This window comes from Physella acuta, unplaced genomic scaffold, assembly GCF_028476545.2.
Source record: "Physella acuta isolate Inbredline_101_S28 unplaced genomic scaffold, ASM2847654v3 ptg000058l, whole genome shotgun sequence".
Taxonomy (NCBI): Eukaryota; Metazoa; Mollusca; class Gastropoda; family Physidae; genus Physella; species Physella acuta.
The window spans coordinates 447,449-473,105 of record NW_026731578.1 but is presented as its reverse complement, the minus strand read 5'-3'; the positions used below and the strand labels follow the sequence as shown (position 1 = coordinate 473,105).

General features: G+C 36.9%; 2 protein-coding genes across 3 annotated transcripts; one reads left to right on the top strand and one right to left on the bottom strand.

The window, feature by feature from the left end:
* Window positions 1-7,238: 7,238 nt before the first annotated feature.
* LOC131948297 (3'-5' exoribonuclease 1) lies at window positions 7,239-14,103 on the bottom strand. 2 transcript variants are annotated; one of them, XM_059309861.1, is made up of 7 exons: window positions 13,971-14,103; window positions 11,996-12,124; window positions 11,490-11,677; window positions 10,698-10,914; window positions 10,434-10,517; window positions 10,168-10,277; window positions 7,239-9,043 (listed from the first exon to the last, which is right to left on the bottom strand). In XM_059309861.1, the coding sequence occupies exons 2-7, from the start codon at window positions 12,083-12,085 to the stop codon at window positions 8,575-8,577; spliced, it is 1,158 nt and encodes a 385-aa protein (XP_059165844.1). In that variant the 5' UTR covers window positions 12,086-12,124; window positions 13,971-14,103; the 3' UTR covers window positions 7,239-8,574. The 2 variants fall into 2 exon arrangements, with proteins under 2 accessions (XP_059165844.1, XP_059165854.1); XM_059309871.1 differs by having other exon boundaries at window positions 11,996-12,113.
* A 1,147-nt stretch (window positions 14,104-15,250) lies between these two features.
* Window positions 15,251-24,471, top strand: LOC131948286 (uncharacterized). The gene is made up of 5 exons (XM_059309834.1): window positions 15,251-15,368; window positions 17,207-17,525; window positions 17,623-17,761; window positions 17,962-18,110; window positions 18,436-24,471. Exons 1-5 carry the CDS (start codon window positions 15,289-15,291, stop codon window positions 18,778-18,780), a joined length of 1,032 nt encoding a protein of 343 aa, XP_059165817.1. The 5' UTR covers window positions 15,251-15,288; the 3' UTR covers window positions 18,781-24,471.
* The last annotated feature ends 1,186 nt before the right edge of the window (window positions 24,472-25,657 follow it).

The window sequence follows — 25,657 nt, the reverse complement described above, 5'->3', positions numbered from 1 at the left end:
GATAGCTGTGTGTTGATGGTGTGGGGTGGGTGGGTGTGTATGATGGGTTGATAGCTGTATGTTGGCTGTATGACGGGTTGATAGCTGTATGTTGGCTGTATGATGGGTTGATAGCTCTATGTTGGCTGTATGATGGGTTGATAGCTGTGTGTTGGCTGTATGATGGGTTGATAGCTGTATGTTGGCTGTATGGGCTGTATGATGGGTTGATAGCTCTATGTTGGCTGTATGATGGGTTGATAGCTGTGTGTTGGCTGTATGATGGGTTGATAGCTGTGTGTTGGCTGTATGATGTGTTGATAGCTGTATGTTGGCTGTATGATGGGTTGATAGCTGTATGTTGGCTGTATGATGGGTTGATAGCTGTGTGTTGGCTGTATGGGGTGTATGATGGGTTGATAGCTGTGTGTTGGCTGTATGATGGGTTGATAGCTGTGTGTTGGCTGTATGATGGGTTGATAGCTGTGTGTTGGCTGTATGATGGGTTGATAGCTGTGTGTTGGCTGTATGATGGGTTGATAGCTGTGTGTTGGCTGAATGATGTGTTGATAGCTGTATGTTGGCTGTATGATGGGTTGATAGCTGTATGTTGGCTGTATGATGGGTTGATAGCTGTGTGTTGGCTGTATGGGGTGTATGATGGGTTGATAGCTGTGTGTTGGCTGTATGATGGGTTGATAGCTGTGTGTTGGCTGTATGATGGGTTGATAGCTGTGTGTTGGCTGTATGGGCTGTATGATGTGTTGATAGCTGTGTGTTGGCTGTATGGAGTGTATGATGGGTTGATAGCTGTGTGTTGGCTGTATGATGGGTTGATAGCTGTGTGTTGGCTGTATGGAGTGTATGATGGGTTGATAGCTGTGTGTTGGCTGTATGGGCTGTATGATGGGTTGATAGCTGTGTGTTGGCTGTATGATGGGTTGATAGCTGTGTGTTGGCTGTATGATGGGTTGATAGCTGTGTGTTGGCTGTATGATGTGTTGATAGTTGTGTGTTGGCTGTATGATGGGTTGATAGCTGTGTGTTGGCTGTATGTTATGTTGATAGCTGTGTGTTGGTTGTATGATGTGTTGATAGCTGTGTGTTGGCTGTATGATGGGTTGATAGCTGTATGTTGGCTGTATGATGGGTTGATAGCTGTGTGTTGGCTGTATAATGGGTTGATAGCTGTGTGTTGGCTGTATGGGCTGTATGATGGGTTGATAGCTGTATGTTGGCTGTATGGGCTGTATGATGGGTTGATAGCTGTATGTTGGCTGTATGGGCTGTATGATGGGTTGATAGCTGTATGTTGGCTGTATGATGGGTTGATAGCTGTGTGTTGGCTGTATGGGCTGTATGATGGGTTGATAGCTGTGTGTTGACTGTATGATGGGTTGATAGCTGTGTGTTGGCTGTATGATGGGTTGATAGCTGTATGTTGGCTGTATGGAGTGTATGATGGGTTGATAGCTGTATGTTGGCTGTATGATGGGTTGATAGCTGTATGTTGGCTGTATGATGGGTTGATAGCTGTATGTTGGCTGTATGATGGGTTGATAGCTGTGTGTTGGCTGTATGGGCTGTATGATGGGTTGATAGCCCTTTCGTTGGCTGTATGATGTGTTGATAGCTGTGTGTTAGCTGTATGATGGGTTGATAGCTGTATGTTGGCTGTATGGAGTGTATGATAGGTTGATAGCTGTGTGTTGGCTGTATGATGTGTTGATAGCTGTGTGTTGGCTGTATGATGGGTTGATAGCTGTATGTTGGCTGTATGATGGGTTGATAGCTGTGTGTTGGCTGTATGGGGTGTATGATGGGTTGATAGCTGTATGTTGACTGTATGATGGGTTGATAGCTGTATGTTGGCTGTATGGGCTGTATGATGGGTTGATAGCTGTGTGTTGGCTGTATGATGGGTTTATAGCTGTGTGTTGGCTGTATGTTGGCTGTATGATGGGTTGATAGCTGTGTGTTGGCTGTATGATGGGTTGATAGCTGTATGTTGGCTGTATGATGGGTTGATAGCTGTGTGTTGGCTGTATGATGGGTTGATAGCTGTGTGTTGGCTGTATGGGCTGTATGATAGGTTGATAGCTGTGTGTTGGCTGTATGGGCTGTATGATAGGTTGATAGCTGTGTGTTGGCTGTATGGGCTGTATGATAGGTTGATAGCTGTGTGTTGGCTGTATGGGCTGTATGATAGGTTGATAGCTGTGTGTTGGCTGTATGATGGGTTGATAGCTGTGTGTTGGCTGTATGGGGTGTATGATGTGTTGATAGCTGTGTGTTGGCTGTATGTTGGCTGTATGATGGGTTGATAGCTGTGTGTTGGCTGTATGATGGGTTGATAGCTGTGTGTTGGCTGTATGATGGGTTGATAGCTGTATGTTGGCTGTATGGGTTGTATGATGGGTTGATAGCTGTGTGTTGGCTGTATGATGGGTTGATAGCTGTATGTTGGCTGTATGGGCTGTATGATGGGTTGATAGCTGTGTGTTGGCTGTATGATGTGTTGATAGCTGTGTGTTGGCTGTATGATGGGTTGATAGCTGTATGTTGGCTGTATGATGGGTTGATAGCTGTGTGCTGGCTGTATGATGGGTTGATAGCTGTATGTTGGCTGTATGGGCTGTATGTTGGGTTGATAGCTGTGTGTTGGCTGTATGGGCTGTATGATGGGTTGATAGCTGTGTGTTGGCTGTATGATGGGTTGATAGCTGTGTGTTGGCTGTATGATGGGTTGATAGCTGTGTGTTGGCTGTATGGGTTGTATGATGGGTTGATAGCTATGTGTTGGCTGTATGATGGGTTGATAGCTGTGTGTTGGCTGTATGATGGGTTGATAGCTGTGTGTTGGCTGTATGATGGGTTGATAGCTGTGTGTTGGCTGTATGGGGTGTATTATGTGTTGATAGCTGTATGTTGGCTGTGTGTTGGCTGTATGATGTGTTGATAGCTGTGTGTTGGCTGTATGATGGGTTGATAGCTGTGTGTTGGCTGTATGATGGGTTGATAGCTGTATGTTGGCTGTATGATGTGTTGATAGCTGTATGTTGGCTGTATGATGGGTTGATAGCTGTGTGTTGGCTGTATTATAGGTTGATAGCTGTATGTTGGCTGTATGATGGGTTGATAGCTGTGTGTTGGCTGTATGGAGTGTATGATGGGTTGATAGCTGTGTGTTGGCTGTATGATGGGTTGATAGCTGTGTGTTGGCTGTATGGGCTGTATGATGGGTTGATAGCTGTATGTTGGCTGTATGGAGTGTATGATGGGTTGATAGCTGTGTGTTGGCTGTATGGGCTGTATGATGGGTTGATAGCTGTATGTTGGCTGTATGATGGGTTGATAGCTGTGTGTTGGCTGTATGATGGGTTGATAGCTGTATGTTGGCTGTATGATGGGTTGATAGCTGTGTGTTGGCTGTATGACGGGTTGATAGCTGTGTGTTGATTGGGGGGGGGGGGTATGACGGGTTGATAGCTGTGTGTTGATTGGGGGGGGTATGACGGGTTGATAGCTGTGTGTTGATTGGGGGGGGGGGTATGACGGGTTGATAGCTGTGTGTTGATTGGGGGGGGGGGTATGACGGGTTGATAGCTGTGTGTTGATTGGGGGGGGGGTATGACGGGTTGATAGCTGTGTGTTGGCTGTATGATGGGTTGATAGCTGTGTGTTGGCTGTATGGGGTGTATTATGTGTTGATAGCTGTGTGTTGGCTGTGTGTTGGCTGTATGATGTGTTGATAGCTGTGTGTTGGCTGTATGATGGGTTGATAGCTGTGTGTTGGCTGTATGATGGGTTGATAGCTGTATGGGCTGTGTGATGGGTTGATAGCTGTATGTTGGCTGTATGATGTGTTGATAGCTGTGTGTTGGCTGTATGATGGGTTGATAGCTGTATGTTGGCTGTATGATGGGTTGATAGCTCTGTGTTGGCTGTATGATGGGTTGATAGCTGTATGGGCTGTATGATGGGTTGATAGCTGTATGTTGGCTGTATGATGGGTTGATAGCTGTGTGTTGGCTGTATGATGGGTTGATAGCTGTATGGGCTGTATGATGGGTTGATAGCTGTATGGGCTGTATGATGGGTTGATAGCTGTGTGTTGGCTGTATGATGTGTTGATAGCTGTGTTGATGGGGGGGGGATCTCTGCTTCAGCAGAGCAATCCATTTCTTGGCAATGACACGAGTGTAGTGACACTGACACTCAATCTGGCAGCTAGCTGACGTTATTATCAGCTGACCAACATGAAGTCTGAAGTCACTCGTTAATAAATGTCGTTGATTTAAAGTTGGATTTCAAGTTGCATCAAACATCGCATTTAAAAGTTTTATTTACAGATGTATTACATTTGCTTAAAAGATATTTTAAAATGTTTATTAAAAAGCAGATCGAAATATTTATAATTGTTTTAATAAAAGCTATATTTAAAGTTGAATAAAGCGTAAAGGTATCGACCACACCTCTAAGTTTAGGTATTAGATCACCATTGTTTTAATCAGTCAAATATTCATCACCTCTCCTATTTTGTAGGCTGAGACAGGGTAGGTCTCAAATTCCTATCCCAACAGTTCTATTTTTAGTTCCCCAGAGACCCTAAACACAGGTGACTGTGGGGACACACCTTGACGTCACGCCTATCTTCTCAAGCGCAGTTATGCCGCGGGATAAGGAACGAGAATTCGATACGCTTGACTTTGATTTCTGACGTCACTAATAACCAGATTGGGGTTGTAAAGAATTTTGTTGACGTGGTCCGGGATAGGCACGGACAGGATGGAACAAATGCCAATTTGGCAGGCCGGGATAGGTAGGGACAGGATGGAACAAATGCCAATTTGGCAGGCCCTCAGTAGGAGGCACGCAATCATTGGGCAGTGGCGCAGTATTTACAACAGTTGTTTATATGGCGTTTAGCGTCAGACTTATATTTACACAAGAAGACTATTTTAAAGAAAAGTAGTTTTACACCCCAAGAAAAAATAAATAAAAAAGCTAGTATTAAACTAAAGTATTGAATTAAGCACAAAGTTAAGAAAAATGGACCAAATTAGCTTGCACATTTTACGAACCACCCTCTTCTGAATTTTTTCTTTTTATTCTTTTCAACAAAGAAAGCGTAGGCCTAGTCAACACTTTGTCAACTAACTTGATTAGCCCCTGACAATCCAGCCTCCTCCATCTCTTTCAAACGATTTCCTTCAGGATTTTTAAAACTCTACACCAACACATACCTAGTCGTGTTAATTGTTATTAAATGGGTTTGAGTGTATTTTCTTTTCCATTCTCTTGTTTCGTTTTCCGCTGCCTGTAACCCTGTTTTTATTAAAACAGACTTCACATTACATCATGATTTAGTTTTCTTGGCGATGTTATTGAATTCTATACTGGTTTAGAAAGTTAAAAACATTTTATGGTTGCTGATTTTAATGTGAACTTCTTGGTCTGTATCACGAGATGGTTTTTATCGCTTCTTCAGCCAGCAGTTTTTGAAATTTTGTTGTCTTTGTTCATGACTATGTGCGAGAAGGTAGAGCACACTTGCCCGATCCAAGTGCTTGTGTCCGTTAGATTTCAGTTGGTTTGTTTCCTGTCGTTTGTTCATTACTCACTCAACCAGTCACCCAAATACCCATGTCAACAACCAGTCACCTAAATACCCATGTCAACTCCAGCTTTTACTATTATGTTTCTGATAGTTTGCCATTGTGTATCACTTAGCATTTTAAGTGGTGGTACAGTTATTGGATAAATTAAATAAAAAATTCTGCACCTCAGTAGAGCGTTACACGTTTCCCTACTACTGCTCTGTCTAAGTCTATACTATCAAGTGCTTTTCAAAATCTGTCAAAAGCTCGTACAATGGAAAGTACGTTACAGGCCTGATCTAGGATAATCCAAAGGGTTTCAACATGAACTGTGCAGGAGTTGGCTTTTCTAACCCTACATGCTCCTGTCTAAGTCAAAAGCTTCTTACAGTCTATATAACCAGTATGATTATGTTTAGGTTACAAAAATGAAGGCTACTGTATCTATCTACATAATATATCACGTTAAAAATAGTCCAAAAAAATACCATAAAAACTGGACTAACTAATTGGCAGCTGATGTAACCTACCATCTCAACTCAAACACGCACACTTTTATACATATATATATATATATCTATATACATCTAATATATAAAGTTCAATTCTGTATGTATGTATGTTTGTAAAATATTTGTCGTGGATTACAAAGGAATATAAGAAAAATAAACGAAAAACGATTCAAGTGTTAGATTATTAAAGTATTCATGGTCTAAATTTATGAGTTAAAAAATTACTATTTAAAGTCTTTAAAAACAATTTTCATTTTATATACTTAGAATGATAATTTTCAATTATGAACATTACATAAAATTAAAAAAAAGTGTATCAACGTTTATAAAATTTCTAAAATTGTGTCTGAAATGTATTTGCATTTTGACTTTATTTGGAAAACACAGTTACTTTCCTTTAAAAACCATTAAATCGGGGGGAGAAAGAATTTACTGTTTATTACTTTGTTTTGGTGTTAGGAAAAAAATTTCATAATTAGGGGGGATTGATTAAGTCATGGTGCGATTTGGCGCCCCGGGCTAGACTGCGGACACTTTGAGTCTATCTTTGCGTTTGTGTTTTCTTTGTGTTTGGGTTTGTTTTCGTTTGCTTTTTTTTTTGCTTTTGTTTTCGTTTGTATTATGTTTGCGTTGTTTTTTTTTGGTGTGGTTGGGTTTGTGTTTGGATTTGTTTGCGTTAGTGTTTTCTTTGTGTTTGTGGTTGGGTTTTTCTTTGCGTTTGTTTTTGTGTTTTCGTTTGTGTTTGTTTTGTGTTATGTTTGCGTTTTTTGTGTGTTTTGGTTGATTGCGGTTAGGGTGGGCAATGCCGGGTAAATGCTAATTACTAAACACACAAGTTATGGTCCTTTACAGATACGTTTTTCAGAGATGCCAGTGCAGGGCCTGGCCGGCTAGTATATATATATATATATATATATATATATATATATATATATATATATATATATATATATGTATGTATATATATATATATGTATATATATATATATTATGTATATATATATATATGTATATATATATATATATATATTTATATATACATATATGTGTGGGGACGACGACACACACACTATCCTGTTCACTTTAACCTGCTGTGATCAAAGATTTATTGTTATAAACACATTTCTTGCTCACAAACACAAATGTATAAAATTGTAAACAAAATTTATTGTTAAAACAGACATAATAATTACTTGGTATTGAAATAATATTGATCTCTCACACCACTTCTTTGTAAAAAAAATAATTAAAGTGTAATTATAAGCTACTTTAATGATGGAGAAAAAAGTGAAACATTTCATGTAACCCTGAGGATTAAAACAATTTTATCACTTTCACTAAACAACTGGGGACTTCATTGTTTGATGGCCTTTAGACAACTGGTGATTCAAATATCACCATAAGAATTTGGTGACTCAAAGATCACCATTGGAGAACTAGTGACTAAAAGATCACCATCAGACAACTGGTGACTCAAAGATCACCATTGGAGAACTGGTGACTCAAAGATCACCATTGGAGAACTGGTGACTCAAAGATCACCATTGGAGAACTGGTGACTCAAAGATCACCATTAGACAACTGGTGACTCAAAGATCACCATTAGACAACTGGTGACTCAAAGATCACCATTAGACAACTGGTGACTCAAAGATCACCATTAGACAACTGGTGACTCAAAGATCACCATCAGACAACTGGTGACTCAAAGATCACCATTGGAAACTGGTGACTCAAAGATCACCATTAGAGAAGTGGTGACTCAAAGATCACCATTGGAAACTGGTGACTCAAAGATCACCATTGGAAACTGGTGACTCAAAGATTACCATTATTCACAAGACTAGTCCTACTCATGAAGTTTGAACCTGAGAAAATCTTAAATTGCTTCCCTTGAAAAATTTGATCAAATCCAAAATCCATCCAGACTTGTCTCAAATTTTCCTGTAATCAGCAAACAGGCCTGTCTCACTTCATTGGATGTTGGCTGTTTGCCCTTTTGGTGGGCGTATTTAAAGGTGTGATCAAATTTGTTGAGTTGAATGTCTTTCATATCAATTGTATGTTTGAATGATGTCATGAAATTTGTTGAGTTGTATCTTTGTATCCAACATAAGAAGATGAAAACAATGTGTTGGATGTTGGTATTAAGAGAGCTATTAACATTAGCCAGCAAGATCTAATTCATGTCTTGATGTGAGAAGAGACACAAGCAATGATTCTAAGAGATATTCATGTAGTCACCTATCATACAGTTAAATAAAAATCTATTTATTTCTTCAAAATTCTATGAAAATAAACCCCAGAACATCCTTAGATTTGTCACACCCCCCTTCCCCAACCACCATTACAAACTGTGTTGGTATAATATAAAAACTAATTACAACTGTTTAAAATCTTCTCAAAGGATGTTAAATCCTTTGCATAAGGGCCTGCCCGCGTCTGTTTAGCATTATTCAGGAACCAGAACTCAGTGGCTGTAGCTAGGACTTCTGTAGCTTCAGGTACTCCATCAAGTCACTCAAGTTCTCCCCCTCCTGATGGACGTTGTAAGGCTCTCTGCCCTGGTCCTTCTGCACGTGTTTCTGTGTCATTCTGGATTTAGGGGGGGATCTGTGGGAACCAGCTGACCGGTTGCCCCGCGACGAGCTGTTGGATTTTTGAGGGCTGATCACCCCCTCCCTGTAGTGTTCATTAATCCTCATGATGCAGCCGTCTTGCAAGAGGCGCAGGGCGATGGCTGCGATGTTCCGAGCATCGTCCAGTCCGCAGTGAGGCCGGCCTTGAAACTTCATGCCCAGTTCCTCCAACATCTGATGAAGGTTGACGCGGCCACAGGCGTAGAAAGCTGTGTAGGCCTTGCGCAGGTTGATCCATTGTTTGGCCCAGCGAGGAAATGGAATGCCACTTAGCTCAGTTTGAGTTTTTAAAAATCTGGCCATGTCCCATGGGCTGAAGGAAAAAGGAATTTGTTGATGAAAAGTCATAGTTATAAGATGTTTGGAAATTAGTATATTAATTAGCTAGAGTCCAACGCATGTAGACATAGGACAAGTTGACTTAGCTAGGGGCCATAAGAAAAGTTTAGTTGACTTGGCTGGGGACCAATGTATGTAGCCATATGAAAAGTTTAGTTGACTTGGCTAGGGACCCATGTATGTAGCCATATGAAAAGTTTAGTTGACTTGGCTAGGGACCAATGTATGTAGTAGCTAGGGACCATAAGAAAAGTTTAGTTGACTTGGCTAGGGACCCATGTATGTAGCCATATGAAAAGTTTAGTTGACTTGGCTAGGGACCAATGTATGTAGTAGCTAGGGACCATAAGAAAAGTTTAGTTGACTTGGCTAGGGACCCATGTATGTAGCCATATGAAAAGTTTAGTTGACTTGGCTAGGGACCAATGTATGTAGTAGCTAGGGACCATAAGAAAAGTTTAGTTGACTTGGCTAGGGACCCATGTATGTAGCCATATGAAAAGTTTAGTTTACTTGGCTAGGGACCAATGTATGTAGTAGCTAGGGACCATAAGAAAAGTTTAGTTGACTTGGCTAGGGACCCATGTATGTAGCCATATGAAAAGTTTAGTTTACTTGGCTAGGGACCAATGTATGTAGTAGCTAGGGACCATAAGAAAAGTTTAGTTGACTTGGCTAGGGACCCATGTATGTAGCCATATGAAAAGTTTAGTTTACTTGGCTAGGGACCAATGTATGTAGTAGCTAGGGACCATAAGAAAAGTTTAGTTGACTTGGCTAGGGACCCATGTATGTAGCCATATGAAAAGTTTAGTTTACTTGGCTAGGGACCAATGTATGTAGCCATATGAAAAGTTTAGTTGACTTGGCTAGGGACCCATGTATGTAGCCATATGAAAAGTTTAGTTGACTTGGCTAGGGACCAATGTATGTAGTAGCTAGGGACCATAAGAAAAGTTTAGTTGACTTGGCTAGGGACCCATGTATGTAGCCATATGAAAAGTTTAGTTTACTTGGCTAGGGACCAATGTATGTAGTAGCTAGGGACCATAAGAAAAGTTTAGTTGACTTGGCTAGGGACCAATGTATGTAGCCTACCCATCAGTGAGAATAGCAAACTCGTGCTCTGTGCCCAGCTTGTGTATAGCCATCCACTCCTCAAACTCCGCAAACACCTGGGTAAAATCTTTGGCCTTGTCTACTTGTTGCTGTAAGTTGACAACACACTTAATGAATCATCAAATTTTTCAAATATACTGTGACAAGGTATATTTTTATACAGTTGAAAATTTTTTAAATGAGGAAAAATTATTATCAGTCTGGGTTATTTCCCTTAACAAGTAAAAAATATAAAATGTTTTCACTTGTGAGATGCCAGTTAAAGATGTGCAGAAGTCAGTCAAAATGGGGTTAACATTAGGCTTGCAAAACCTTTGAAACACATTACACTGATGAAGCAAAAAGTAGCATTAGCAGAAACAAAGGTTGAAGGCCATTCAATATATGATAAATAACTCAATAGTTATATATACACTATATTTATACTATTAATATAACTACACACATTAAATACTAATGTTCTTGTGCTTTAAAATCTAGGACTGATAGGGTTAAAAATTAAAACATACCACAGCGTTGTTTTTTGTATCAATTAAAACAGCAGGAAATTCAATGATCTCATGAACAAAGTTTTCATTGGTTTCACTACAAGTTGCCTCAAAGTCTATCACCACCAAGTAGTCGTATTTCATTTTTTCCTCCTCTAGTAGGGGTTTGTTTAGCTGAGATAGCTTCTGCCGTTTGTAGTAGTTTTTCAACCGCTTCTTCAAAACATCTTTAACACCGCTGGATTAAAAAATATATTAATACTTCCACTACCACTTTGGGATGTCAAATTTTAAGTTTACTTGTGGATAAATCTGATTGAGCAAGTTAAATGTAGACTAATCTAAATGAGCAAGTTAAATGTAGACTAATCTATTAATGACTATATGCGTTGGGGTAAATTTCGGCTAATCAACGTGACGTCACGTAACTTTTACTGAACCATACGGACACTTCTCGCTACACGTTTTCATAAAAAAAACCACCTCTCCCCCCTTTCCTTATGAGCCCTACACACCACGTGCCATTATTTAAATGATGTAGGCCTACCATGATTTGGTTGCACGATCTATCATGTCCTAGGTCTTGTTTTTTTTAAATGTAAGTATTTTGATGTTCAGTTCAACATATGGACATCCACAGTCCACACATGTCTATTAAATTTGATTCCCCCCCCCCCCCCCCCCCGTGTGGATGTTATAAATGGAGTAAATGGATGACCCTTAATCTAAATGAGCAAGATAAATCTGAATGAGTAAGTTATATTGCTGTGCATTACATTATGCAATCTATAAAAATAATAAAAAATGGTACACCTTGTGCTCAGATGAATCTCTGCAAGTTTAGTTTGCATTTGTTCCTTAGACATTTTATTGATGGCGCCATTAATTCTAGAGAGCTTTGACATAATCTCCTCTCCGAGAGTAGCCCCTCCAACACTTGAGTCAAGACGTGCTTTAGATCTATGAGAACCCTGGTCTGTTTTAGATTCTCCGCCAGCCATCTGCAACAAGGGAGGTCATTTTAAAATACAAATACGGAAACATATGATTATGTGTATGAATAAGTAAATAACTACTTAAATAACTCTCTACACATACACACACACACACACACATATACATATATATATATACATACATATATATATTTGTGAAACTTTGAGTTGAATTATCAAATGCTGATTTTATATTGTCAATAAGGTATTACCTTATACATATTACTGGTCAATTATACCCAAGATCAAGAACAGCAAAATTGATAAAACAACCAGACAAAACACATAAAATTAGATACAACAGCCAGACAAAGGTACAATTACCGAAGCATCCCAGCAAGAGATTTCAGAATCATGAACCCAGCCTGTGGAGCTGTCCACTGATTTACTCGCACCTAGTTCTGCTGAATCCATACTCAAAGAGTTCTGTGCTGACCAAAGCCTTCAGACAAACTATTTTATAGTGACCAAAGGTAAACTTTAAAAAAAAAAGGTCTGTAGTGGCCAAAGGTAAACTTTCAAACAAAAGTTGGAAGTGACCATTACTATAATAATTTTGCTAATTTAACTTAATCTTGATATTATGTTTTTGCCAGATAATTTTAAAAGTTGACTTTCTGTCCTGTGGTTGCTAATTTAAAAAATTTTTTTTAGAAGAAAAATTACATTTGGTGGAGAGAGTAATGTAATGCTCAATTTAAAGATCATAGCTGCATTCTTTCTTCTTTAACCTTTTATGTATTGAATGAAATAAGTGTTTGTTCTTTCTAGCTTTTTAAATCCAATATCTTAAAAAATGATTAGGCCCTATATAAAAATATATAAACATTGAAACAAACTGTATTAGGAAACAACAATTAAAACAAACTTGTGTAGTGTAACTAAAATAATGTGGTGGTTGTCACGGAATGAGTGTCATTAAACTCATTCATTCTGGGTTCATCAAAATTTATAAGTGGACACTATCTAGTTGCAGGTCGTATAGCCAGCCATAGCATGCTATCCTGACAATGAACCATTTTACAAGCAGATAGGCCTTACACTGAATTTTAAAAAATGTAGATCAATTATTAACATGCAGTAGAAAATTCACAAGAAAAGTCACAACAGAATGCATAAAGGTAGGCCTATACATTTATGTTTAATTTAGTAGCCCTAATGTGTAACTAGATCTAGTACTCTACTTCTACTCAGGCTTGGGACTACCAATTACCTAGCTTTTTTTAGTTTTTAGTTTTTTCTAGTACTGTACAGTAAGTAACAATAGTATAGTAAAAAATAAAGTATAGATTCAACATCAATTAGAATCCACTAGTTCAGGGGTCGGCAACCTGCGGCTCGCGAGCCGTATGCGGCTCTTTTGATGTCCAGATGCGGCTCTCCAGCTCCTTGCACAAATATTAATAGTTATATAAATTCATTTGTACTGGACGATGGGGTACGACTTTACCCTGAGTTCAGTGGGATGGAAGATAAGCCTGGTGAGAACCAAAGGATAGAAGCGAACGATGCAAGTTATTCAAACCGATATCCAAGCCAGTTAGTCGGCGTTTGCCGTGTTGAGGCCTGGCTGGCTAATGGGAGACACCTCCTGAGACGGTGATATCCGTAACGAAAAAAAAAATTAACAGCTTCTAAAGTAAATTGAGATAGTTCTAGAATAATATTATTTGATTACTAATTTTACTATTCTGGCAAAACATGTCTATGTTTTTATATGAATAAATATTATTTCTTATTTAGGTCCTAAAGCTATTTATTTTAAATAACAAATCAACTTTATTTACTAATCCTAATCAAATACCGAATATTGAACTAAAAATGTTGTGGCTCTTTAAAAACTGGGAAAGTTTGTAAATTGTAATTTTTGGCTCTTGCGTATCAAAAGGTTGCCGACCCCTGCACTAGTTAGTAGTATAGTTACTAACTAGATCTAGATCTTAACTACTACTACTATAGTCTAGAGTCTAGTTAAGTCTAGTACTACTTTAGTACTACTACTAGATCTACTACTAGAATGTAGGTGTGTAGCCTAGAATCTAGAAGTTCTACTGTACTATTACTACTCAATATTGTCAATATGAGACAACTGACTCAATACTGAGTCAATAGTCATTATTAGTCAAAAGTCAAGTCATTTTTTTAGACTACTGAATGAAGATTGCCAGACTCGAACTCGAGCTCCTCGAGATCTAGTTCTAGATCTAGATTCTAGATCTACTCTAGAATCTAGATCGTTAAATTAGTAGTCAAGTAGTGTGACAGTGTGTAAGTTTATGGGAATCTGCAGTGTGTTTACCTCTTAATTATTGAAAATATGATATTTTTAAAATTTTATGAGTGTCTGTTTTCGAATAAGTTGTCACCATTCATAAGTCGAGTAAAAATGTAAACTAAAAAAATATCTGTTTCCTTTTCATCTTGAAACAAACTCACTGTTTTTTATAAACCACTAGAATACTCTATTTGCCGAAATAATAATAGCATGGTACAAGTACAAGTTGTACATCTTTGTACTAGATCTAGTTATATTACCCCTTGCCCATTAAAAAAAGCAAATAAGACAGAAATCTAATAATTACATTCAGAGTTTCTTCCAGGCATCTCTTCGGGGAAATTTATATAACTTATATAGAAAATATATACTTTTAACAGTGTCCGCCCCCCCCCCCCCGAAGAAAGTCTACCGCCCCCCCCCGAAAATTTCAAGTGCCCCCCCCCCCCCGGAGAAAAAAGTCTGGAAGAAACACTGATTACATTAATTCGTTTGCCAAAATTATCAGATTTAACCTAGGAGGAGAAAGACCTAATGTTTTTGCAATAGGCCGAATATGATAACATTATAATTAGTCTTTAATTAATAATGAGCCTATAGTGACATTATAGTCTGGTACGGTCTAGAGTAGGCAATAGTAGGTATAGTTATAATAAAAGATTATATCGGCCTACTAGTGATATGATTTGTAGTGGAATCTTATTACAAATATGTCACACTGGGCTATTCAAAATAAATTATAGTAGGCCCTAATGCTATACTGTAGGCAAACATAAACGTTTCCCCCACTTAGCTACCTCTTGATAGGTCTTTCTTATACTTTAAAAAAATCTTACGTTTAAAAGGAAGATAACCAGAGTTTCTTCCAGAAACCTCTCCACGAAGAGTGTATACCGCCCCGGGACGAAATGGAATTCATATAGAAAATATAAACTTTAAACAGTGTCTGCCCCCCCCCCGAAATTTTAGTCCGCACCCCCCCCCCCCCCCCCCGAAAATTTCAAGTACCCCCCCCCCCCCCCCCGGAGAAAAAGTCTGGTAGAAACACTGAAGACAACATCACAATGCAAACCAAAACTATTACTAATTCTAAACTTTGATAATAATAATAATAGGCCTAATGATAATATATTTTTATGATATGAAGATTATAAAAACATAATAATGATAAAAATTCATAATAGTTTATTTTAAATTTTCCATTGTTTAATTACTGTTTACAGACTTGCATTATTATAGGCTACGCTTTTGACGTTTTAGTTTTGTTATTTAGTTTGAGGTATTTAGGTGAACAAATTCAACCAATAAATATTTTTTTTACTTGATTGATATAAAAGTAAACATGGCTACCACAGAATACACAAAATTAATCCTCCGCTGTATCCTTAATTATTTCAGGATCATTCTTTTTTGCTCATTTATGTAGGTACTTTTTACGATTAAAAGTGCTATTTACATTTTTTAAAATTTAGAGTTTTTCTTACATCGTCTCCACTCCACGATCAATGACTCAATTCTCAATTATCTTAATCTTAAATTTAATTTTTCTGCTGTACGCCTGGCTTTCGGCTCGGTAATCTATCGTTTTAGGAATTTTAGGTCAGTAAAATAGGCCGAGGCTAGACCTTGTAATGTGAAAAAAAATTGCCTCATTGTTAGTACTTTAATAGAAGTAAATTGTGATAAATATTGTGTCAAATATTATAGCTGCTCTCACGGATTTCTGCCCAGATTTCCATTCTCTTCTTCCTTGTAGTTGTAGTAGTATAATTTTAATACATTTAATTAAATTTAAATTAAACTGCTGACAAACAACGTGTTTGTTTATCATGGTGTTAGCGCCCCTGGAGAACCCACCCTATACATTTAAATTTAAACGTTCAATTTACTCTAACACACCAACAAAGACAAAGTGGCTATGCCGTATGATAGAAGTGCTGAAGTACGGACTGGCACACTACCTAGCCGCTTATATTATAGATACCTACTTAAGCCTATAACTACAGCTACGTACTTTAACAACTACAGCTACGTACTTTACGTAGTATGTAGCTAGCTTCTTTGCTAGAAAATAGATTCTAGCAGGGAACTGGATCTAGATTCTAGATCTATACATAAATCACAAATGTTTGTTATTGTTTTCTTAAAACTTGTCTTTTGAAGTTTGAGTGAGTCACTGTACTATTACTATCTCTGTAGTGTATCTGTAGGGCAGAGTGTAGGCGTCAAGAGAAAAATGTCAAGTCTGTTGTACTTTTAACATTGTTAGAATAAGTTCTGATTGGAGTTGTTTCTGTTGTACATTTAATATTGTTTGTTAAAATAAGTTCTGATGTTTTAACATTGTTTGTTAAAACAAGTTCTGTGGGAGTTGTTTCTGTTGACAATTGAAACAGTGAGAGCCTGTTGTTGAGGTGGACATCTGTGTCTGCAAGTTCCTCTTCTTTCTCTAAACTACACTGACTCTTCACTTCTTTACATTCTTTCCAAACTTTCCCGCGCCTCGTTTTCACCAAACAAGATTATAATAAAATGGCATTATTGCGGTTTACCGAGCTCATCTCATAACTACCATAAATTATTACCAGTGTGTAAAATTGATGCTTTCAAGGCTAGTCTTGCAAAATCTCCTTATCTATGTGTGAGGCTACAGACAGAAATGGATGCCCTGCCCTCTGTGCCAGAAAAAGTGGCAACTTTTTGTTAGTCATATTAGTCTCTGCATTAAAAAGTGAACAATCAGTTAAGTTTTGAGCACTAAGGTTCCTTACCTGCTTACCAGTTACCTCAATGGTAAGCTAAAAAAATAAAAAATATAAACCTGAGAAATCTATGGAAAAGATTTTGAAAATTAAGTTAAACTTCTTTTGAGAAAAATGACTTACAAGTTTGAAAATATTTTTAGCCAGCTGATATCATGGTACTCTCATTATTCTCTAGCAGTTATTTAAAAAAATACTCAGTACTAAGAGTAAAAGTTGTGTGATAAAAATGTTCCTAACTAAATTTTATACCTTGTGACTTTGTGTGGAGGAACTGGGGTTTTGATTTGTTGTTTAATATAGTACATGCTTGTCTAAAATTGTTCTATGGGGTGGAAAGATGGGTTCAATTTGTGTTATATCGTGTGTTGTTCCATTAGTTACCAGTTCGTTTTTTCTCTCAAGTTTATAAATAAAAAAGCTGCAATTGTGTTTTAGCTTACTTAAAAAAATTATTAAATTGTTTTCATACAAACTAATTAAAATTTGTTTTTACAGTTTGCCTGTCTTTAGTGCTGGACATTGTAACTATGGCAATGACATAAGCAATCAGCTCATGTTTCAAAATCAATCATGTGTAACTGGAGAAAAGCATTTATCAAACTTACTTCACGTGTATAAAAACTCCAGTCCTGATAGTGGTGAGACAGATGTCAGTAACTTGACAGCAAATGCCAGCCACCACTGCTACATCTTTCGCTTTGTCGCAACAACCCTGTTAAGTCATGAAGTCAAGAAAGAGGCCATTCATGTGGAGTATGGTTGTGATTTTCAAGAGTTTTGCAAAGACAAACAATTAGACCAAGTTTTACCAAATGTAAGTAAAAAAAAAATCCTAATTCTTAACTTATTACAACATTGAAAAATGAATCTAAAAATATTTTTGTAACCAATGGCAACCAACGTGTGTGCAGGTAACTGTAGGCAGCGACACAGGGCTGCTGTTTTGTTGTGCCGCTTCCAACTGTAACATGCTGGATGCGATCCCCCATTTGCCAGCAGAGAACAGGGTTTGTTTTGATGGGGTCAAGAATGGATCAGACCACATCTCAGGTGAACTTGTAGATTAGATTAAATACTTTTTTATTTCATGACATGGGCATTAGATAAAAGACAAATAATCACTCATCCTGATGTTGTCTACTGTAAGTGTGATGTTAGAATATTTGACATATTTTATACAGGTGAACTGGAGTCATGTCTACATCCTGATGTTGTCTGTAATGTTAGAATATTTGACATAATTTATGCAGGTGAACTGGAGTCATGTCTACATCCTGATGTTGTTTGTGCCAAAAAAACCATCTTCCACCCAGAAGGGAAAGTAGAAAGCTATTTCTGTGATAATGATAAGCTTTGCTTAGAGACCATGTCCAGTGGTGCTTTCAAGGCCTGTTTCAATGTAAGTATTTAGATCCATGTTTATAGCAGGTTATTACCTACACATACATATTTAAATGTTAGCAGATGTATTTGACACCAGGATTGATAACAATACTCCCAAAAGATGCATTGATAGCAGGGTAATTTTTATTTTCATTGAACTCGATGAGACTTAAAATGTAAATTTCGATGATGCAAATTTCTGGTCCTTTTTAGTTTTTAGACTAAGTTTAAAAATGAATGTATTGAACTGAGCTTTAAACTGTGAGCATTGTTTGTGTTTGTTTAAAAATGAATGTATTGAACTGAGCTTTAAATTGTGAGCATTGTTTGTGTTTGAGCAGACAAGTGTGGGCAACAAGACCGTTGAAGAGCTCTGCTGCTGTGACCAGAGCCAGTGTTTTCTGCCACCTGGCACCAATTTACCTGCCAGCCTTAAAGACAATTCCACGGATGAGAAGCCGCCCTCAGTGGGCAACACTCTCCAGAAGCCAGGCTCTGAGAAGACAGACAAGCTACTGGTCACTGGCTTGATTGCTACTTTTTTATTCATTACTGGAGTGGGCGTTGGCATCGTACTGGTGGTAGCCTGCAGGAAGCCGAAGGAGCCGCGGAGAGATCCAAACGTCATCATGCAGTACGAGAGGCTGTCGTCTGACCTGGATATGGAAGATGCTGTTGTTTTGTAAAGTGTACTAAGTTTTCTATTTCCTGTACAAATTCGGCAAGCTCCACATGTTGTGTATATAACTTGGATAGATCTATATCTTAAATGACTATGCATTTGTTGTTCTCAATCAAAAAGCATTCTTATCAAATTATGATTCATATTTTTAAAATGACCTGATCTAATTTTCTTGATCTCAGGTCAAGATCTCGTTCTCTATTAGCTTTTTTTCCGAGTTCTTGTTGTTTTAAAAATAGATTTGCTACCAGCATTGTCAAAAGTATGCATTGGATTAGATAGAGCCAACCTTTACATTGGAGTCCAGGACAAATTAAATAATCGTGGCCAAAATATATTTTCTTTACTTTAGCAGATTGAATTACATTTTAAACTTCTGTGTTTTCCAACCAAAATAGTTCTAGTTATAAATAGTTTAATCTACTGTTTAATCTATATACTGAATCATACATCGTCTAGTTGAGTTAGGTGATAAGTAAGTGTAGACAGTCGTATATATATAGTTGTTACTTTCAAGAAAAATTAAGTTTCCTAGTCTGGAGCAAAATAGCTTTGACACAGTACAAATTAAAATAATTTAAAATGGCATGGTTTTTTATGGTAATTCTTGCTTCAAACATCTATTGAACCATAGAAGGATTTGGAATAATAAAAATTTGTTGGCTTCAACTTTGATTTTCTACATCAGATATTTTTGTTTTCTTAATTGGGGCAAACCCTAATCATCTCCTGCAAATTACAAGGATGGCTTCAACAGGATGTTTGATCTGCTTTAAAGTGGAGATTTTGTTGTGAAGTTATTGCTTTTTTGAGCATCTTGATCCATTTCGGAATGTTTGCTAATATACTAGTAGATTTAGTAAAAAAAAACTCTATTACATATCTGGTAGTAACTGCAATATTATTTTTTTTTTTAGCATTTTATTTCATGGGAATGATTACAACAAACCACAATAATACATATGTTAATGTTCTTTCATAAAAGAATTACTTTATAAATAAAAAATGTAACCGCAATACTACATATGTTAATGTTCTTTCATAAAAGAATTACTAAGTTTAATCAGTTGTGAAAGTTACTGTATGTTAGTTGTCACAGTATAAAAATGACACTAAAACATGTAGCAATGTGGTGATGCCATTGTGCAGATAATGCATAATGTAATAGACTCAGTGGGTACAATGATTGTGTTTTTTGATCCACCTTTCAGTGTGAGAACTACTAGCATTGAATGTGAAATTTGTTTTGTGAGATATAGTTTTTTATTCTAGTCCACAATGTTGAACATGAACAAATACTCATTTATACATCCAAGCAATGAAAGCAATATCTGTTCCCATTCATGTTTTGTAGAGCTTATTAAATGTTAGGGTATTGGCTTCAATAATTTGATGTTGAAGAAAGTTGGTTTTATAATACAGTTTTAAAAACTGAGGAAAGATTAATATTTTAAACACATTTTTTGCTTTTGTAATAATTTTGGTTAGAAATATTTTTTATAGTGATTATTTAGATAATGTTTTTTTTAATTCAGTAATGTTTAGAAACAAAATAAAAATAAAAATTAGACAATTATAACGGGTCAATGCTCCAACTGGCATTTACAGGTCACACCTCCCTTCCATACCTGCGCAAACTTTCATCTACATTGACACCTTCCAGTTGTTTGTAGATCCCAGATTTTTTACTGTTTAAATGGAATGTCTGTACACTCAGTTGAAAAACAAACAAACTTGTAACGCACTTGTTTCATTTCTATTTTTACATTTACAATACTGCAATGAATGTTACTGTAAAATTTAGTTAATTGATGCGGTGCATGTTTTTATAAATAATCTTTTAATCTGTTATTGTAGCCAGATTGTATGATTAAAAATCCACCGATCCTGGAATGCTCTAGTCATTAGAGGCCCCTTCAATACATGACTTAAGTCATTGAGTTTTGAGATAGCTACCAATGTTTAATGTGCATTTATTTATTGACAAATACACAGCCAGAGCTGTAACTAATTGTAACACACTCTTCACCAAAGTTACTTATTATAACTAATTGTAACACACTCTTCACCTAAGTTACTTATTTTAACTAAATGTTACAAGGTCTTCATGAAAGTTACTTATTCTAGTCCCATTGTTATAAAATCTTCATCAAATTGACTGTCTAGTCCATATTCTATTCTGCTAAAGGGTTTTGTTCCTCAAAGTTTAAGAATGGTTCACATTGCTTTTATTACAAATGTTAACTTGAGGGTGTATCAAATACAGAATGTTGACTTGAGGGTGTATCAAATACTAATGTTGACTTGAGGGTGTATTAAATACAAATGTTGACTTGAGGGTGTATCAGACACAAATGTTGACTTGAGGGTGTATCAAATACAAATTTTGACTTGAGGGTGTATCAAATACAAATTTTGACTTGAGGGTGTATCAAATACAAATTTTGACTTGAGGGTGTATCAAATACAAATGTTGACTTGAGGGTGTATCAAATACAAATGTTGACTTGAAGGTGTATGAAATACAAATGTTGACTTGAGGGTGTATGAAATACAAATGTTGACTTGAGGGTGTATCAAATACAAATGTTGACTTGAGGGTGTATCAGACACAAATGTTGACTTGAGGGTGTATCAAATACAAATGTTGACTTGAGGGTGTATCAAATACAAATGTTGACTTGATGGGTATGAAATACAAATGTCAACATGAGGGTGTGTATGAAATACTAGAGAATATGTCTGAAATATCTTGATATAACCCTTGTGACAGTTGCTGTAAGGAAAGAATTTGTCTGTTGTGTAGTACTGGATCATGTTGGATCAAGCTTGTTTTATTGTACAAAGTTGACCAGTACTTGATTAGTGAAAACTTTTTTTTTTATTGTACAAATTTGACCAGTACTTGATTAGTCTAAACTTTTTTTATTGTACAAATTTGACCAGTACTTGATTAGTCTAAACTTTTTTTATTGTACAAAGTTGATGCTTTGAAGTCCTTTAATGGAGGAATTTAAACTTTTTCTATGCTTATTTTACAATTTTGGTTTGTATTGTATCGAGAGATTTGGTGTGATGTCTTCATGTTTCTTTCAACAATATTGTCATGCATTTCCTGATCACCAAATAGTGTAGGTCTAACTATGGTAGTTGCTGAAACAGCTTTTGTCTACAGATTGTGATAGTATTGTTTGTCTTGCTGTTTGTCTAGACTGCAACATTCATGTGTATTTATGTCATCACTGTGAGCACATCACTGTGAGCACATCACTGTGAGCACATCACTGTGAGCACATCACTGTGAGAACATCACTGTGAGCACATCACTGTGAGCACATCACTGTGAGCACATCACTGTGAGCACATCACTGTGAGCACATCACTGAGAGCACATCACTGAGAGCACATCACTGTGAGCACATCACTGTGAGCACATCACTGTGAGCACATCACTGTGAGCACATCACTGTCAAGGATCTGACTACCTGAGATGACTTGAAGTCATGACTTTGAATACACCCATAGACAGTCACCCCACTTGACTTGAAAAGACAGAGCTGGGTGATCATGTAGAGTAGATCAATGATTATGTGACTTATAGGATCTGTATTTGTGCCTTAATTTTAAAATCTTTTGTTCTGTTTTATTTCATAAGGATATTAGTTCAAGATTTTTATATACAAAGTTTGAGGAAATGTTTTCTGGTTGTGCTTCTTTTATTTTCTAGTTGGTTAACTGCCAGCGCAAGTTTTATTGTTTAAACAAAATGGTTTTTAAAATAACATTCTTCATAGCTCTTTCACACTATGTGATTTATAAATAGATTGTTCACATTTCTATATCCCAAATATTTAAGCCTTACTGTATGTCTGGTTCAATGAGCTAACAATGTTCATTAAACACTGTAGTGGACATGTGATCATTTAATCAATGTAATAATAGATTATGCAGTTTTAAAACCAATTTTTCATTGTGAATGAAGCAGATAAAAATTAAATTGAAAGATGTTTTCAGAAAGTTATCTTCATTGTGTTGAGTTACTGGACTTGAATTAATGCTAGTTGTCATAGTTCGAAAACTATTTTTCTTAGGATCTGAGCAGTTTGATTGCAATTTCATCAATAAATCTTGGAATTTTAACTGCATATTTTTAACCATCTTTGTATTTCAAAAGCAGATTTTTTTTTCAGGCTGTAAATTTTGACTGTAAATTTTTCCACCAAATTCTGGTACTTAGACAATAATTTTATGACCAAATCTCTTTTATTAGAGAGCAGATATTTTCAGTAAATCTTGGTATTTAGACTTTTTCCACCAAATCATGGTATTTAGACTTTTTTCCACCAAATCATGGTATTTAGACTGCAGTTTTTTTTTAGATCTTTTTATTTAGATGTTGTTCAACCCACAGCATTTAAAGTTGTTGACTGTATTAGAGCAAGCTGTGTGATAATGGCATTACATCAGTTATGGTGCTATGTGGCCAGCTGAACTACATCACATTGTGCATGGTCTGCCTTATGCCCCACCCTCAACTTAAATCTCTCATGTGGCCCCACCCACAACATGGACCTGTCACGTAGCCCCACCCAAAACATAGACCTGTCATGTGGCTCCACCCACACCAGGGACCTGTCATGTGGCCCCACCCACAACATGGACCTGTCACGTAGCCCCACCCAAAACATAGACCTGTCATGTAGACCCACCCACATTATGGACCTGTCATGTAGCCCCACCCACAATATGGACCTGTCATGTATCCCACCCACATTGACCTGTCATGTGGCCCCACCCACAACATAGACCTGTCATGTAGCCCCACCCACAACATAGACCTGTCATGTGGCCCCACCCATGGACCTCTCCATGATGTCTGTATGCTGCAATCCTAGGCTATATTCTCTAATCATATCTCTTTATCCTAATATCTGGTCTTATCCTAATGTCTTGGTTTGATATAAAGTTTTATCTTGCTTGTTCAAATATTACTTGAAGTGAAATCTAGAAATGTTGAGAATTTTATGTTAAATGACAGTGCTTATGATTTAAAGATGTTATTGGTGGTTAGTTGAAAATTATGTTGATTGTGGTTGAACTAATGTTGATTGTAAAAAAAGTAATGTTAATTTTAGTTGAAACAATGGTTGTGTGGTAAATTACTTTAATCATGTTAATTCGATATGAAATGATTTACATAATTTTCATTTTGATGAAATGATTTTAATTTTCTTGGTAGAATTTTAAGGTTGTTGATTTTACTTTTAAAAATGTCAATGATTTGTTTAGGGTTAGATATAATACTTGTGATTGAAATGGTAATTAGAGTTGAAACGGTGTTAACCTTAGTTGAAAAGATGCTGAATCATGTTGAAAAAATGTTGAATTTTGTTGAGAAGATGTTGATTTACATTGAAAAGATGTTGATTTTTATTGAACTAGTTGTTACTGCAGTAAGGCAAGTGTGGTACTGAAGTAACAACTAGTTCAAGACTGCACTTTCACAAGTCCCCAATTCAAACACAGCATGCTTGTGTTATTTAATGCTGTGTTACATGTTGCTCATGTGCTGTTGTGGTGCTGTGTGCCACATTTGTTGTGTGATGCTGTTGTACTGTGCTATGTCCTTGATCAACTCCTCTCCCATTGGCTTAGGTCACAGTGCAATCAGTCTAGGCTTTGTGTGTCTGTAAATATGGTCATTATTTTTCTTAATTTGTTTTAAAGTTTTAAATAAAAAAGTGAATCAATATAAAATATATGCAGCTTCTGTTTGTTTTCAACAAGGACCTTCAAGTGTGTGCCCCCATTGACTGTCTGTTGACTCCATTGTGTGCCATTAGTCTGGGCATTGATTTTTGGTTCAACTGGGTTCAAACCCCAGACCCTAGCTAAACAACTTGTGGGAACTATCATGGGCACCAGATCAATTTAGTTTTAGCTAGCGTAGAGGCGGTGTAACTAGACCACCATTATTTCCAGGTAAACAAAATTATATTAGTCTCAAACCTTACGAGTTACCAACATCAATACATCTCTCAACACAACCAACTTAAACCTTACTAGAGACTAGTGTCAAGTTACCAACATCAATACATCTCTCAACACAACCAACTCAAACCTTACGAGAGACCAAGTTACCAACATCAATACATCTCTCAACACAACCAACTCAAACCTTACGAGAGACTAGTGTCAAGTTACCAACATCAATACATCTCTCAACACAACCAACTCAAACCTTACGAGAGACTAGTGTCAAGTTACCAACATCAATACATCTCTCAACACAACCAACTCAAACCTTACGAGAGACTAGTGTCAAGTTACCAACATCAATACATCTCTCAACACAACCAACTTAAACCTTACTAGAGACTAGTGTCAAGTTACCAACATCAATACATCTCTCAACACAACCAACTCAAACCTTACGAGAGACTAGTGTCAAGTTACCAACATCAATACATCTCTCAACACAACCAACTTAAACCTTACTAGAGACTAGTGTCAAGTTACCAACATCAATACATCTCTCAACACAACCAACTTAAACCTTACTAGAGACTAGTGTCAAGTTACCAACATCAATACATCTCTCAACACAACCAACTCAAACCTTACTAGAGACTAGTGTCAAGTTACCAACATCAATACATCTCTCAACACAACCAACTTAAACCTTACTAGAGACTAGTGTCAAGTTACCAACATCAATACATCTCTCAACACAACCAACTCAAACCTTACGAGAGACCAAGTTACCAACATCAATACATCTCTCAACACAACCAACTCAAACCTTACTAGAGACTAGTGTCAAGTTACCAACATCAATACATCTCTCAACACAACCAACTCAAACCTTACTAGAGACTAGT